Source organism: Maylandia zebra, linkage group LG18, assembly GCF_041146795.1.
Source record: "Maylandia zebra isolate NMK-2024a linkage group LG18, Mzebra_GT3a, whole genome shotgun sequence".
Classification (NCBI taxonomy): Eukaryota; Metazoa; Chordata; class Actinopteri; order Cichliformes; family Cichlidae; genus Maylandia; species Maylandia zebra.
Window position 1 is genome coordinate 15,293,905 of NC_135184.1, and position 13,896 is coordinate 15,307,800.

The 13,896-nt window shown below is 41.2% G+C and overlaps 1 protein-coding gene across 10 annotated transcripts in view; it reads right to left on the reverse strand.

The window, feature by feature from the left end:
- Nucleotides 1-13,896, reverse strand: part of greb1l (GREB1 like retinoic acid receptor coactivator) — a 46,584-nt gene that overhangs the window by 17,951 nt on the left and 14,737 nt on the right. For 8 of the 10 annotated variants that reach the window (XM_076876928.1, XM_076876921.1, XM_076876929.1 and 5 more), the window contains 7 exons: nucleotides 6,563-6,669; nucleotides 4,096-4,255; nucleotides 3,712-3,894; nucleotides 3,138-3,314; nucleotides 2,795-2,971; nucleotides 2,542-2,664; nucleotides 405-515 (listed from right to left, as the gene is read on the reverse strand). In XM_076876928.1, the coding sequence (XP_076733043.1) occupies nucleotides 405-515; nucleotides 2,542-2,664; nucleotides 2,795-2,971; nucleotides 3,138-3,314; nucleotides 3,712-3,894; nucleotides 4,096-4,252 (928 nt within the window). In that variant the 5' untranslated portion in view covers nucleotides 4,253-4,255; nucleotides 6,563-6,669. Of the gene's footprint in view, nucleotides 1-404; nucleotides 516-2,541; nucleotides 2,665-2,794; nucleotides 2,972-3,137; nucleotides 3,315-3,711; nucleotides 3,895-4,095; nucleotides 4,256-6,562; nucleotides 6,670-9,008; nucleotides 9,313-13,896 lie in introns of those variants that run through there. The other 2 variants (XM_023154606.2, XM_076876925.1) reach the window with 2 other exon arrangements.

Below are 13,896 nucleotides of genomic sequence, written 5' to 3' on the forward strand. Positions count from 1 at the left end.
ATTCACAGTGTATGCAACACACAAAAACATCAATTGCTATGCGTACCCTTAGCTTGTCAATATAGCAACCTTGTAAAGGAGCTAATAGATAGCAAGGCCTTAAAAAAATCATTATAGCATTTCTTCCTCCAGCATTGACTGGTAAGTAAGCACATGCATGTATCTGTGTGTTTCTAAGCAGTCTGTAGCATAAATCAATCTTATATTCATGAAGTTTTTTTTTTGTTTTTTTACACAAAGCTTGAGGTAAAGTTTTGCCAGGAGCTAAATTTTAAATTCCAGCACTGAAGCATGGATACATCAGGTATGTGGGACTACAGTTTTTATGTTATCATGTTTATTTCCTACCACATACAGAACAAACTGACATGCACAGCTATAAATGTACCAATCAAACTCTTCACCTATTGGTAGAGTCTTGTTTCCAGGTGTGGAGGCCAGTGGTTTGAGGAAACTACATTCCTGGTTCCCAAAAAAGACAGAGGATGCTTGCGTTGTTCTGGTAGGTGGAGAATCTGTAGATAAAAAGAAAAGCATTACAATATCAAAACACAGCTACTATGCACCCAATGATGCATGGTTCCCTTGTCCACTGACTTCATACGAATGTTTCTGATAACTCTGGATTGTGGCTTTAACACACACCTTTCCTGTGATTGGTCATTTTGTTGCCTTTGGCCTTCAAACAAATGTCAAACTATCAGATCTGTGTCAGTATGAACTGTCAATTATTAACAGACCAGAATTGTCCTTCTCATCAATCGCTCTAGAATACAGTGACCTGAGTTGGAGACAGTGAAGTGAATTATTATGAATTCTACCCTCTGGGCTTTCAAAGCATGAGTGTCAAAAACCTCTGAAGGAGAAGGATGTACCTGAAGGTCGCAGTCACGAGACATCAGGCGAGAGTAATGCCGATACATAGCCCTGCAGCACAGCTGTCTATATTAACGTGCAAGAGCTATGCTTACAAGCAGCATCCAGGTTAAGAACAAATCAATACTATAAGCCCAGGAGGTTTTCCAATCATAGAAGGAACAAGCTCTCGCTGTGAAAGGTCAAAGAAGAACAACATCTCCTTGAAGAGTCAACATGGTTATTCTATAAATAACCAGAGCTTTATTTAATTGTGTTGCTTTTAAATTCCTGCATTTATTTTCACCTGCATTACCAAAAAAGTAGCCAAGTTGATAAGAGGATGCTTTTCAAAAGCATAAAATAAACCAAGCCTTCTCCTTGACTGTCTCCGATTTGAATACTATTTTAGGGCAGAAAATTCGAACACTTCCAAAGATTTCAGTGAAATTTTAGCTTCAGATATTAAAAATATTATGATTATGAAAAATAATCCGAATCAAACAAAATTGATCAGAATCTGTAGACTGGAACAGATACACTAACAAAAGTAAGCATTGGCTAGTTAGCCATCGTGGTAAACTGAAAAATCTGGTTAAAATGTACTAAAAACTAACAAACTTTTACTATTTGTAATTTACTTCTAATAAAATGTCACTATGCAGCCAGAATACACATCAAAGCACTGCCGCAACCAAATGCAGTGGCACACGACCAACAAAGCCTCATAAATAGCTTAATGCAGCGAGATGGTGTTTCAAGCTCAACTCTTATATTTCAGAGCTTAGCAACCAAAACCTATAGCAACAGCACAAGCTGTCAGCATATAATCAACTGAAACAATATCACTTTGGTGGAATAGATAAATGTATACTGTCATTATTACGCTACACTTGATGACTTGAAGTCCAGACTTATTTACACAGTTTATAAACTTCCCTGAAAGTGTGACAGATTATCTTACTGTGAATTAACATCTATCCATCCATTAAATTTGAAACTCTAATAGATCTGTTTGAGTGTAAGTTTGACAGGACCAAAAAAACACAACAAACCATGCCCAGCTATGGGAGATGAAACTCTCTGGGTGGCCTTAGCATCCTGCTGGGCTAATTAATCTTTCAGTTTAGCCACATCGTTCAAGTTTCTCTCAGTTTCTGTCTCTTTTGCTGTCTTTGTGCCAAAATAATGATTATACATAAATAAGCAAAACAATAATAATTGAGTAAGAAGCAAGGCTTGCTGACTTGGAGTTTGGGGTGAGATTTAAGCTGCTAAATGAGAAACATCATAAAACATCTTTGTATTGTATTTTTTTGTAAAAGGGGGTAATAAAACAACTGCCTGTGTGTATTTATTTTTTTAAACATACATAAAATCTACAAGAGTTCCTCACTGGCTTTAATTTTACAGCCATTTTTACACGTTATATGATCATAGTGTAGTGCTTTAAACACTTGCCTAAGATGCCTGGATCATTCACAGGAGGAGACAAAAGGGGATGAAAAAAAAGGAAAAACAACCTTATTAAACAGGAGTAGGTGAAATTTGTTAACTTCTTTTGTAAACTTTACACACTCACAATTAATGCAACTTACTTGAGTTATCGTTAAATTTCAGCTGCTGACTTGCAGGTTTAACTCTGCTGTGTAAAAACGTAGGCAACACTGCAGAGTATAATCTCACCTGAAAGGGAAAAAGGAGAGGAGCTGTGTCCGCTGGCACCTCCATTTTCTTTACTGCTAAGAGAAGACGACGAGCCGGGTTTGGAGGTTGATGCGCTGCTGAGAAACTGGCGCGTTTTACCGTCTAAGAAACAGAGGAAGGAGAAACAAACAAACAAAACTCATCAAACCCTCACAAAATGCAGTGTAAGATAAAAGTTTGATATACTTTACATACATCTTTAGAAAGTCTGGAGTCTGTAGTGTATATTTACCTTTCCAGCAGATGAGGGGTCCTTTGCACAAAGCACCCTGAGAATTCTTCACCAGGTAGTATTTTAAGTGCTTCTGCTTTTTGGGCTGTGTGGAAAGTTTCAGGTTGATGTGATTGGAAAACTCGGTGAAGTATCTGAATCCCTTTTCACCACAGCCCACACAGTTTCCTGAAAAACCTGCAAGACATAAAAATGCAACAATTACATTGCTTTCCAAACATTTGCAGGCTAATGCATGACCTGTGCCAGCTAGCAACAGAGCGTGCTCAGTTCAGCAGGAACTTGGCTCATTACGTCAATTCTGGCTTGTTTACTTGATCCGAACGCTCGGGAACACACTGACCTAAAAGTGCATTTTTCCCATTCTCGTCAGGCAAAAAACGCCGGTCCACGGCGCACACCAAGATGTGCTCAGGAACAGTGGGGGACTTGGCACCGACCAGCTCGAAGCCTGCTGGGACTTCGATGGGCTCTGTTGCTATGGAGACTAGGCGGAGGTCTTTCCCGGCCTGACAGAAGCCTGAGAGATGAGGAGGAGGAAATTTTTTTTAAGTAAACAGTAGATTAAGAGATGTAATAATAAACAAATAAAGTTTCTACAAAAATTTAATACATCTGGCATGCTTGTTAAAAATTCTGGAACAGCAACACAACACAACACTCCTGAGATCATACTAATGAATTCACAACGTTTGCATTCACATGCCAGATTAACACCTATGAGTAATTTCGAATCACCAATAAACCTAACCTCACTAACTGTTTGTCTTTGGATTGTGGGACTAAGCCAGAGTACCCGGACAGAACCCACACAGACACGGGGAGAACATGCAAACTCCACACAGAAATGCCCCAGGGGGGTGGGATTTGATAAGCAAAAGAGAATGGATGGATGGATGGATGCATAGAGGTCATACCATCCAGGGTGCAGCAGCCATCCGGTGCAGGAGCTTGCAGGTAGGGAAGTGGAGGGCTGCTGGTGTCCGAGTCGTCTTCGTCTTCCAGCTCCTCCAGATCGTTGGAAGAGTTGCCATTCACAAGCTCGTGCCCTGGGTGCTCCCTGCCATGGAGTGCTACGCCAGCTTTCGACTTCATATCAACTACAAAAATGTAAGATTATTTTTACTAAAAATTTAACTGCATTTTAAGAAATACTTCAACAGAAAAGTGGAATGTTTAGTGAACCCTCTGACAAAATTTAAATATATGCTACATAAGGCTAAGTCTCTAAAGCACTAGCTGTCCAATGAACTCAATATAGTTCAAACTGATTTTTTTCCAGCTTGCTGTGAGCTTCTTACCTTCCATGTTACCAGGATACGTCTCAGGCTCTAAGTACAGCTGTGTGAAGATGGGTTGTGGATCCCCGCTGCTCGAGCGCAGGGACGCCTCAATTGAGTTGTGGAGAGCCTCCTCAAATCGGGCAGACTTCAGCTGCCCTGCGTATGAATTCCCCATTATCTGTGGGAGCAGAGAGAGGGGGAGAGAAAAGAGGAGCATGAGGAAATGAATACAGTCATGGTTTTTCTCATCTCAAGTTATTGATTATTTCCTGTGTGCTAATAGCAAGCTCAACAGAGAGCCAAAATCTAAAAAGCAACAGATCTCTGAAGAAAATGTACTCATGTTTCAAATAAACACTACTGTGCTCTGATGGTGTGAGTCAAATTTTGTTTTTATTGAAAACTGCTAATCAACTACCACCTGGCGCAACCAGCTTAAATATTTCAGAACCAATATGGGTTTATGCATCAAGCTGCACAAGCCTAAAATGCAGGATGAATCTCCAAGCTCAGATCTCATCACAGACATGAAGCATGACCCACGTTTTATATTTTAGAACTTTATAAAAGTTAAATCCAACAGATCCAGGCTCCATCCAACCACAAGCCCGAACTGGATGCTAAAATCTACATGATCTCATGTGAACAACGTTCATTTTTCTACAAAAATGTGCAAACTTTGCTCAGTTTGGCTTCTCAGAATTTGAACTGTTGGTCAGAAAAAACCTACATTTGAAGTCAATCATTAAAAAAAAACCCTGACACATATGAAATGTTAAAATAATCTTTAGTTGCAGTGATCTTTCCTGTTAATGATAAAAATGTTTAGTCTACTAGACAGTGTCAGTAGTAGCACAAAGCACAAACCACACACACACACACGCACTTTACTTTGTCGATGTCAGTCAAAACATAATGGCCAAGGCCAATCCTTTTTTCCTATCCCTTTTTGGCCTCGCTCTTTTGCTCTTTGCCGTTACTCTGCCTGCACTCCCACCCACCCCCTTCCTAGTGTCCACTCAGTGACATCTGCTGAGGTCGGCCGCGTGGGCCCGTGGTTGGCCGACTCTTTGCTAGCAGGTGGCAGCTGGACAGAGGGCTGAGCATGTGGTCTCAGAGAAGCCAGCAAGAGAAGAAAACAGAGGGCAGGAGAAACAGAAAGCACTCCAAGTGTGGAAAAAAGAAAGCTTCACTTACTGAACAGCACTTCAGTGTCCATTTATTAAAGACGCCTAATCAAACTCAAAGCTTTCAGCTTGTCAAAACATCTCAGCAGAGACAAAGTTTTAATTGCTGCATTCTTGAAACACGGGTTTGGCCTGAAATGCCTCATGTTTGTCCTTGGACTACATTTGACCAGTTTAGCCTTCAGCTGTTTGGAGGAAAAACTCCTCATTAAGGTCTGAGATCCCACACAGCTGTGACATGACAACAGTATGTGCTTTAGATGTGTGTGTGTGTAAGTAACAAAATAAACAAAAAGTACTAATTATGACTGACTGAATATATCAGTCGGTGAATAAATATCTACAGTTTTCACACAAAACAAAGAAACTCCTAACGTTGTTTATAATATTGTAAATAAGAGGTAAGGTGGAAATTAAGCTGATCACAGTTTGCCTTGAAGGTGCAATTTTGCCCGTGCCTGGACAGGTTTCAGACTCAATGTTTACTTAACAACCTTCCTGGGGAGGAATTTGACCAACCCAGACAAAAGACAAGATTAACAGTGCCTGACTGTGCTGTGGAAGAGATAAGCAGCTTAAGAGAACGAAGCTACAGTACTTCTTGCTTAACTGATGGAGGAAGGTGGCTGCACAGAGAAACAATGACTAATGGCTAAATGAAAAAAGAAAGAAAGAAAGAAAGAAGCTGGGTGCCTGAGGACATTTGTAGCCATTGCCTGTTCGTTTTGAATGTCAAAACAGGCTCCGGAGACTTCTCTGCTTGGCTGAGTGTGAAGCCCCACTGGACAGATTTGTCATTAACCCAGCCTGGGCGAGGTGAATCCCAAAAATGACCTTTTACCACCTGTGCAACTTAAAACAAAGCGTGACTGTGGTAGGGGTCACTTAACGGGTGTTGTGACTCAGGTGGTTGCTAAGGTCAGCTGCAGTGGTGGAGGGTATTTCAGGTCAGCAGCTGAAGTGTGCCTGATGGCTGGTTAAACATAATGAGCAGAAGAAGCAGTTTAATGTTCAAAGACTAATGGCCAATGCTGGGAAGTCACGTCAATGAATGGTGACTTTAAAACTGCCTTTCAGGCTGTCAGATGGTCAGTCAAGGCCGTTCCACAGCTCCTGGGTGGCATCAACAGATTGCATGAATGTGACCCTGGGTCAGAAAAGGCTAATCTAATCCTCACTCAGAGGGTTGGAGAAGACCACTACGGACAAAATGAGCTGCAGAGAGTGAAATCTGAAATTCTCAGAGAGGAAACATTAGCATCACATAAAACCCCCCCAAAAAAAACAGGCTGACTTACGCAGTCAGACTGTTCCCAGGTGTGACAGGACTCTGCTACATGCTGGATCGCTATCACTCGGCAGAAATTTCCATCAAAGGCATGTCACTCCCTCGTTGCTTGAAGACCTGAGGGAAAGCAGCAGGAAGATTGAAGATTAGCTCAGAGTGTTTAACTATGCTAAGGGTTTCTCCAGATAGTTGAAATTATACTTTCTGTGCTTGAATGTTAAATCAGGATGTTCATAAAAAGAACGTGCTAGTTACAGACAAAACCCCCCACAAAACATTTATAATGTTTAAACAAACAAACTAAAAATAAACAATTATATCCAGTGTATTTACTTTATACTAAATAATAAAACATAATTGATGAGTCTACTTTTTGGCCATTTGAGGGGGAAAAAAAACTACAGCTGTTTGGAAATCCCCCCCAAAATGATTTAAGCTGCAACTAATACCCACAGTCCAAAGGGCATGCTCATTCACAAAATGAATGAGGGCACTTTTAACCACTCAGACATTAAGTGCAGCTCAGCCTGTGGCATGTGTACATGTATAGCTGTGTAGAAAGCCCACTATTACGTTTCCCCGGCCCCGAGGCCATTTTCATAAAGTACAACTGGGTGTTGCTGCAGCACTCAACACACAGTCAATACCCTCTGAATGGCTTTAAGTTACTTTGACCCTTTGACAAAGTATTGTTTAGCCAATCAGGCTTTGATATAACAGAAGCAAAGTTCCTTTCAAAACATTGACAGCCAAAATCTACCCAGTCATCACCTCTGACTGTACAAATATTCTGTTCAAAAAAGAAAAAAAAGTAGTAGCTTGTCTGGGGTCCAAGTCCTTCAAATAGAAAGTGCACACAAGCTGGTTCAACTTGTATTTACCCATTTAGTGAATGATTAGCCAGCGTGATGGAGTGCATCAGAGACTTAAAAACATCAGCGTGTCACAAAGCAGAAGCGTATCCGCCTGCAACACCGATACAACAGAACTGCCTACCAAAAAAGAAAAGAAAATTGAAATACAACTCTGGTTTATGTTTTGCCCTCCCACAAGTGTTCCCGCAGCTGTTGATGTAAAACTCAAACCTAAGCTCTTGCAACCGGCTAATTACCCAGGGAGCAGAGTCTTTAAATATTTTGATGCTTATCTGGTTGTGACGGGTAGACATCACAACAGGAGGCAGAGATGACTCTGGAGATGAAGCTGAAGAAGCCATAAATTTAGACACAAAAACAAGACAAGCCCGAGGTGCTGCATAATAAAGTTCTGTTTTTCCAGTGATGTAACGTGAGAAAATATTCAGACTTAAGTGCTGTTTTAGTTTGTTTCTTAAGCAAATTTCTTGAAAGTGGGACAGGATTAAGCTAATGGTTAAAGACAATGCTTCTTAAATGCATGCAAGCACAGCCCAACTATAAAATATACATCCATTATTAATACAATGGCAGTATGTTCTGTTTAGATAGGTTGATACAAAAATGCATATATATAAAAAAATAATAATTTAGGTAAAAAAAAAAAAATACACAATTGTTTAAGAAATTTTACTTTGATCTGTCAACATGTGCAGTCTTGAAAAAATGTTGGGGAAAAAAAAATTGCAGCCAAAACTTTTTTTAATCTTGAAAATGAAATCTTGTTTACTACATTCAGTTTTAAAAAAGGGAAATTCAACATTAACTAAGAGGTGTGAATTTTCTTCAATTGGTGAGTACACTACAAAGCTAAAATGAGATTCTCCTCTTGACAACTTCGCACAAAAATAAGTAAAGCTTGCTTAGAATTAATGTTCCCATCTCATATTTTTGTTGTAGCTGATGCGCTATTTGTGAAATCTCTTCTTACACAATATGCGATCCGTTAAAGATCAAAACCATATCAGAGCTTTACCCTGAAAAGAAGTCAGATCAAAAGTTCATTAAATTGAACCAATCTTACTTTTGACCCGGAATTTTCTTTCTCTGCAGGCTCCTTTTGTTTCTTGCTCAGCTGCATAATTACATTACAATGTTTAAACAGAGGGAAAGAGGCAGGATTAAACTTGCTTACCCTCCACCCATTTTAATAACATTGTGATTTAGCATATGCTTTGCAGCAAAGTCGAACAAATGCAAGGTAATGTGTTTTGTCTAACATTGCATTTATAAAAAGGAAAAGATGTTGATATCAAGCAATTAAACTTGACACTTGGCCTTTATTTGACGTTTGCTAATCAAACAAACGCAGCTAGCTGAAAATGAGTTAATTCAGGGTTTGAATGAAATTAGCCAGTTTTAAGGGGAATTTCATAAATATATATTTACACCTCGCTGTTGCACAAATTCGGGAAAAATTTCAACACACACTTAACATTAAAAAGGCCACTTTCTCTGACATGAGAGAAAAAGTGATGGGGGCTGGAGAGGGGGGCGGTGAGAATAAAACAAACTGAATGAGGTGCTAAAAAAAACCCGTACCAATAATGCTGAATCAGGGCCACATGTGACACACAGCACAGTTTTAAGAAGCTTCTGCTGTACCTTCCATGACTCCTCGAGCAGCTTAAAATTCCAATCAAGTGTAGTAAATCCCAAACGTGAAGCCACCTGTTTAAATATCATCCATGCTAAATAGTAAATCCTTTTATTTTTTGATATCCAGGCAGCATATGGAGTTTCAGTCCTTTCTGGTAGCCACCTTTGTCATTATCCTCTACAGAGAACTGGAAATCCCACTCTTTCCCTTGTTGCAGCAGAAACCCTCCCTCCTCTTTCTCTCTCTCTCTCCCATGCAAACAAACACACACACACAGCGACCTCCCCCTAGGCCTTCCTCCGTCCCACGCCATTTGCCAAAGAGGGAGGGTATCCATTGGGGGCTCATTCATTACAGCCCTGCTGACCCCCCGTGGTGACAGATGCTCTTGGAGGCCTGCAGAGCTCTCTATGTGTGTGTGTGTGTGTTGGGGGGAGACGACAAAGGAGAGGGCCTACATTTCCCCGCTGCCACGTGTGACCCCCAGCACGTTAAGACATCCTGCATGGGCACTGTGTCATGTGGAAGTTTTCATTTTCAAAAAGAATGAAGCAAAGAGAGGGGAGGGGGGCACAAGTCTTTAAATCAAACTTTCTATCCTATGCTCAACTCAATCTCTCACGGCCACACCCAGCTTTTTATTGTTTTTGTGTGTGTGTGTGTGTGTGTGTGTGTGTGTGTGTGTGTGTGTGTGTGTGTGTGTGTGTGTGTGTGTGTGTGTGTGGGAGAGACTCCAGAACCAGAAAGGATCTGTCCCCGACAAGAATGTCAGGTCAGCTTTGGCATTTTGTCTCCATAGCCCTTACCCAGGATTGACCCCACATTAGGCTTTTACTCCTGCTATAAATACCAGGAGGCTCATCTGGTCAAAATAAATAAACAGAAATGCACCACAAATCAACAGGCGCTGGCAGATGTTGGGGAACTGTATGTCATTACAGCCCAGTGATCACAGTTGGCATGACATTGTCAAGAGAGGAAGGACTTAAGGCCAACATGACCTCAGTCTACACCGTATTTTCTTGAGTCAGGTTGAAAACACTCCTCAAACTTTCTCTTTCTGGGGTAGCGGAAATTCTGCAACACCTTTAATTACCTGACTTTTAATGGGAAAGACAATTGGCTATCTGTCTATCTGTAGTAGCAGGAAACTGTTCACCGTTTCTAATGGGTGGAAAATGCAAGAATATTTTGCTCTGGCCTTCAACATGTAGAGTCAGTATGATTTGTGCAGCATCCAAAGGCTTCTGTGTTTGTTTTCTTGCTGAAATGTTTGCAAGAATTTGTCAGGTAAACAGCAAGTGAACTCACATGTACTTGCCAGCAGGGAAGAAACAGTCGACAGTGACCCTAGGATTCTAGGTCTCTTGCTTTCATACAGACATTTGATCATTTTGGCTTAAAAATGCTATTTTTAAGACGAGACGACTTCCAACAAGTCATAAAATACTAACATGGTTTTATCATAAATGACTCCATTATCTGATATCTTCCTTTACTGGCCCGGGTTCCTGCTTCACTGAGCCATGTGACTGACGTTCCAGTTCATTACCACAGACACGGTCAACAGTTGTTTTAATCAAGTTGTGTGGAGCTCTTCTCACCTCCTCTCCATTGCAGCGCATTCAGTGTGACGGCTGCTGTAAACCACCACACGAACCAATCAGGGCATTCATTAGTGCTTCATGCACTCATTTCACTCAGTCAGACATTTGTCTAAATGCTGGGTTTGAGTTTGACTGTGAAATTTTCCAAGCAACTGCTGATTTAGACCAGACTTAGTAAATCAGAGTGACTCACAGGCGTTTTATTAAATTATAATTGGCATTTTTGGGTGGTAAACACAGACTACCTGCAGTAGTCCATCCATTGCAATGAAAGTGAAATTTTGACAAAGATCCAACTGACACCAGCACAACCGCAAGTTCAACTGGGGGAAAAGAGCTGTCAGCGTGATTTATCTCTAAGCCTCTGACTTTGACATGGCCTGTCCTAAATAGCCCATTTAAAATGGAGATAATGAGTAAACCCCGCATTTTCTTTGGCCTCAAAAGACACTGTGCTGCAAAACAAAAGAGTGTGGATTGAATGCTTGCCCGCCCCTGAGCCCATCCTTCACCACTCTAAGGGGACAAAGGGGAAGTATTCCTGCCACTGCCACCTGAGGAAAGACAAGTCACATGACCAGCATTAATGGCAGATTTTGGGCTTTCTGGGCTCTTAAATTTGGAAGGGGGTAGGGAAGTGGAGCTCTTCCTCTCTTGGATTCCCAGAGGAGTGCCGGAGCTTTGACTTAGCTGAGTCAGCAGTTGCCGAACCCTGGACTGAGCTACAAGAGAATCATTTGCCTACACTTGTATCTGCTCCATTATATAATCTAATCAACCTGTCTAACCAAGTGCATGCATGACTGATGGAAGTACATAGGATGCCTGTCGTTACACAGCAGCTCAAGGCTTCAACTTTAAGAATGAAGCGAGATCCATCAGATGTATGAGCGGACACGGTGCTAATAACCCTGTTATGATGACAAAACAGTCCTATACTGTCAAAAAACAAACAAACAACCCCCAAGTAAGAAAACGACAAAACCGCCACATGGAAATTCCCGTAACAGAATACCCATTTATACTAGCGGCAAGTGGGCTACCTGTCAAAGGTGTTACAAGTTGCACTTTTGTTTGCTATGCATTTGACAGTCTGCCGGTCTCATTTCCTTATTAAAACCCCCAAACCTTCTTTCGAAACCTCCCCCTCTTCCTCCAAATACTACTCCTACTCCCCAGGGCTACCTGCTGAGCCCTGAAGTGCAAATCAGTGCTAGTGAGGATAGCAGATGAGCTAAGGTCATTCATGGCTTTCCAGTGAGTCAAACAAACAAAGGCAAACATTCCAGTTGAATGCCATTGCTGAAGTCAGCAGCAACAGAAAGAAAGACGTTGAGAAAGAGACAGAGCAGGGCTCAGTGCAGAGAATAGCCCCAGGGTCCGTTTGTGTGTGTGTGTGCGCGCACGCGTGTGCACATGCACATTTGTGCGTCGTAGGAGATTATCTGCGCATCTATAAAGTGGGGTGAACCAAGGTTTAAAGCCTGGTGTGACCAGAGGGAACGGGGGCAGGGTCTTGGGCAGGAGGAGGGGTGGACAAAAGGAGCATTTGGGCAGATGAAGAAGTCATCATCATTAAGCCACTGGAGGTTTACTGTCCAGTTATAAAACTCATTTAAAAATTAGGGGCTAGGGGGTGCGTGTGAAAGGCCAGCAGGGCTGGAAAGGCCTGCGAGGGTCTGGAGAGAGGTGTATTAACTCGCTGAGAAACTGTAGAGCTAATTCATTAGGGGACAAGCGGTCTTTGTGTTAACACTAGCTTGATTGGAGTGGTGACCTTGCCACACACTGTGGCCCAGAGGAAGAGTTTAAGGGCAAGGTATTTAACCTTAAACTAAATCTCAGCCATGGACAAAGGGCCAGCATCATTTCGTGCCGAAGGTCTGCCAAACTGATAACTAATGTAACGCAAGTGGAAAACAAACTCAAAAAGTGGAAAACACTGTATACTACAGCTGTTTGTTTATAGAAATAACTACCGTAATATTTTAGCATGCTCTTTATAGGATATAACTGAATATGCATCTGAAACTGTTGACTGATTGGCTAAAATTGATTATTCACTCAAATATAAATTAATCTGCAACAACATTGATAATTGATAAAACTGCTTCTTAAAAGAAAGAAAGAAAGAAAGAAAGAAAGAAAGAAAGAAAGAAAGTGTACTTTATTGATCCCCGTGGGGAAATTCCTCTCTGCATTTAACCCATTCACTCAGTGAAGCAGTGGGCAGCCATTGGGCACCCGGGGGAGCAGTGTGCAGGGACGGTACCTTGCTCAGGGGTACCTCAGGGTAGCTGTAGCTTCCGATCATGGGGCCGCCACTACCTACTGAGCTATCCCTGCCCTTAGTGGATGATAAACTAAAACTTTATGGACTCTTCTCTGTTTGCCTGATAAAAAAACAAATTGTGTGACTAATAATCGCCACCTTTATAGACCATTTGTTGCCGCTCAACAGGAAGCAATATGCCAAATGTAGCATATTAATGTGGATTAATATTTTTTCCAATTGATTCGGGAAGTTTAGTATCACCCGTCCTCCCAGTTTTGATATCAGTTCCAGTAAAAATCCAAGCGAGATGCATAAAACTACACTTTTTTTGTCATTAAGGAACTGTAAATGAAGGACACACTTATGAGAATGTTCTACAGCCTTTATCAAGCAACAAGTCCAGGCACTTTGATTCTGTGAGAGACTGCACATATTTAATTTTCTATCATTTACTAAGTAACATGTCAAATTTAAGTTGCTGGGCATCTTTTTCATGAGCCCACATAAAAACAAATAGTAGCAACAAACGTTTAGACTTTCAGGAAGCATCATCACTTGCAAAAAATATCTGCCACCCTCTAGATTATGTAGCAGAAGATTTTCCCAGCTAGCATAATCGAATGAAAGTGAAGGACAAGCGAAAATTTACAATGCTGTCCATGACTGTGTAATAAAACAGGAGGCCTGCTAGTGAACCCAATCTGCATTTTACAACACTGCTGGGTTGAACGCCAGTTCACCTAAACTGAAACAACAGGGAGAGAGACACAGGACCCTAATACATTTATAGACTTATTCAGGGAAGCCATATTGAATAAGGCAACAATAAGTTCTATTGCATACTGTAAAGCTGTCACTGGCAGCAGTCAAACACCGGTCAATGCTAAAGGGCAAGAGGACGAAGGAGACAAAGATTTGTTGCTTTGAATTTAAAGTGGTTATAATACA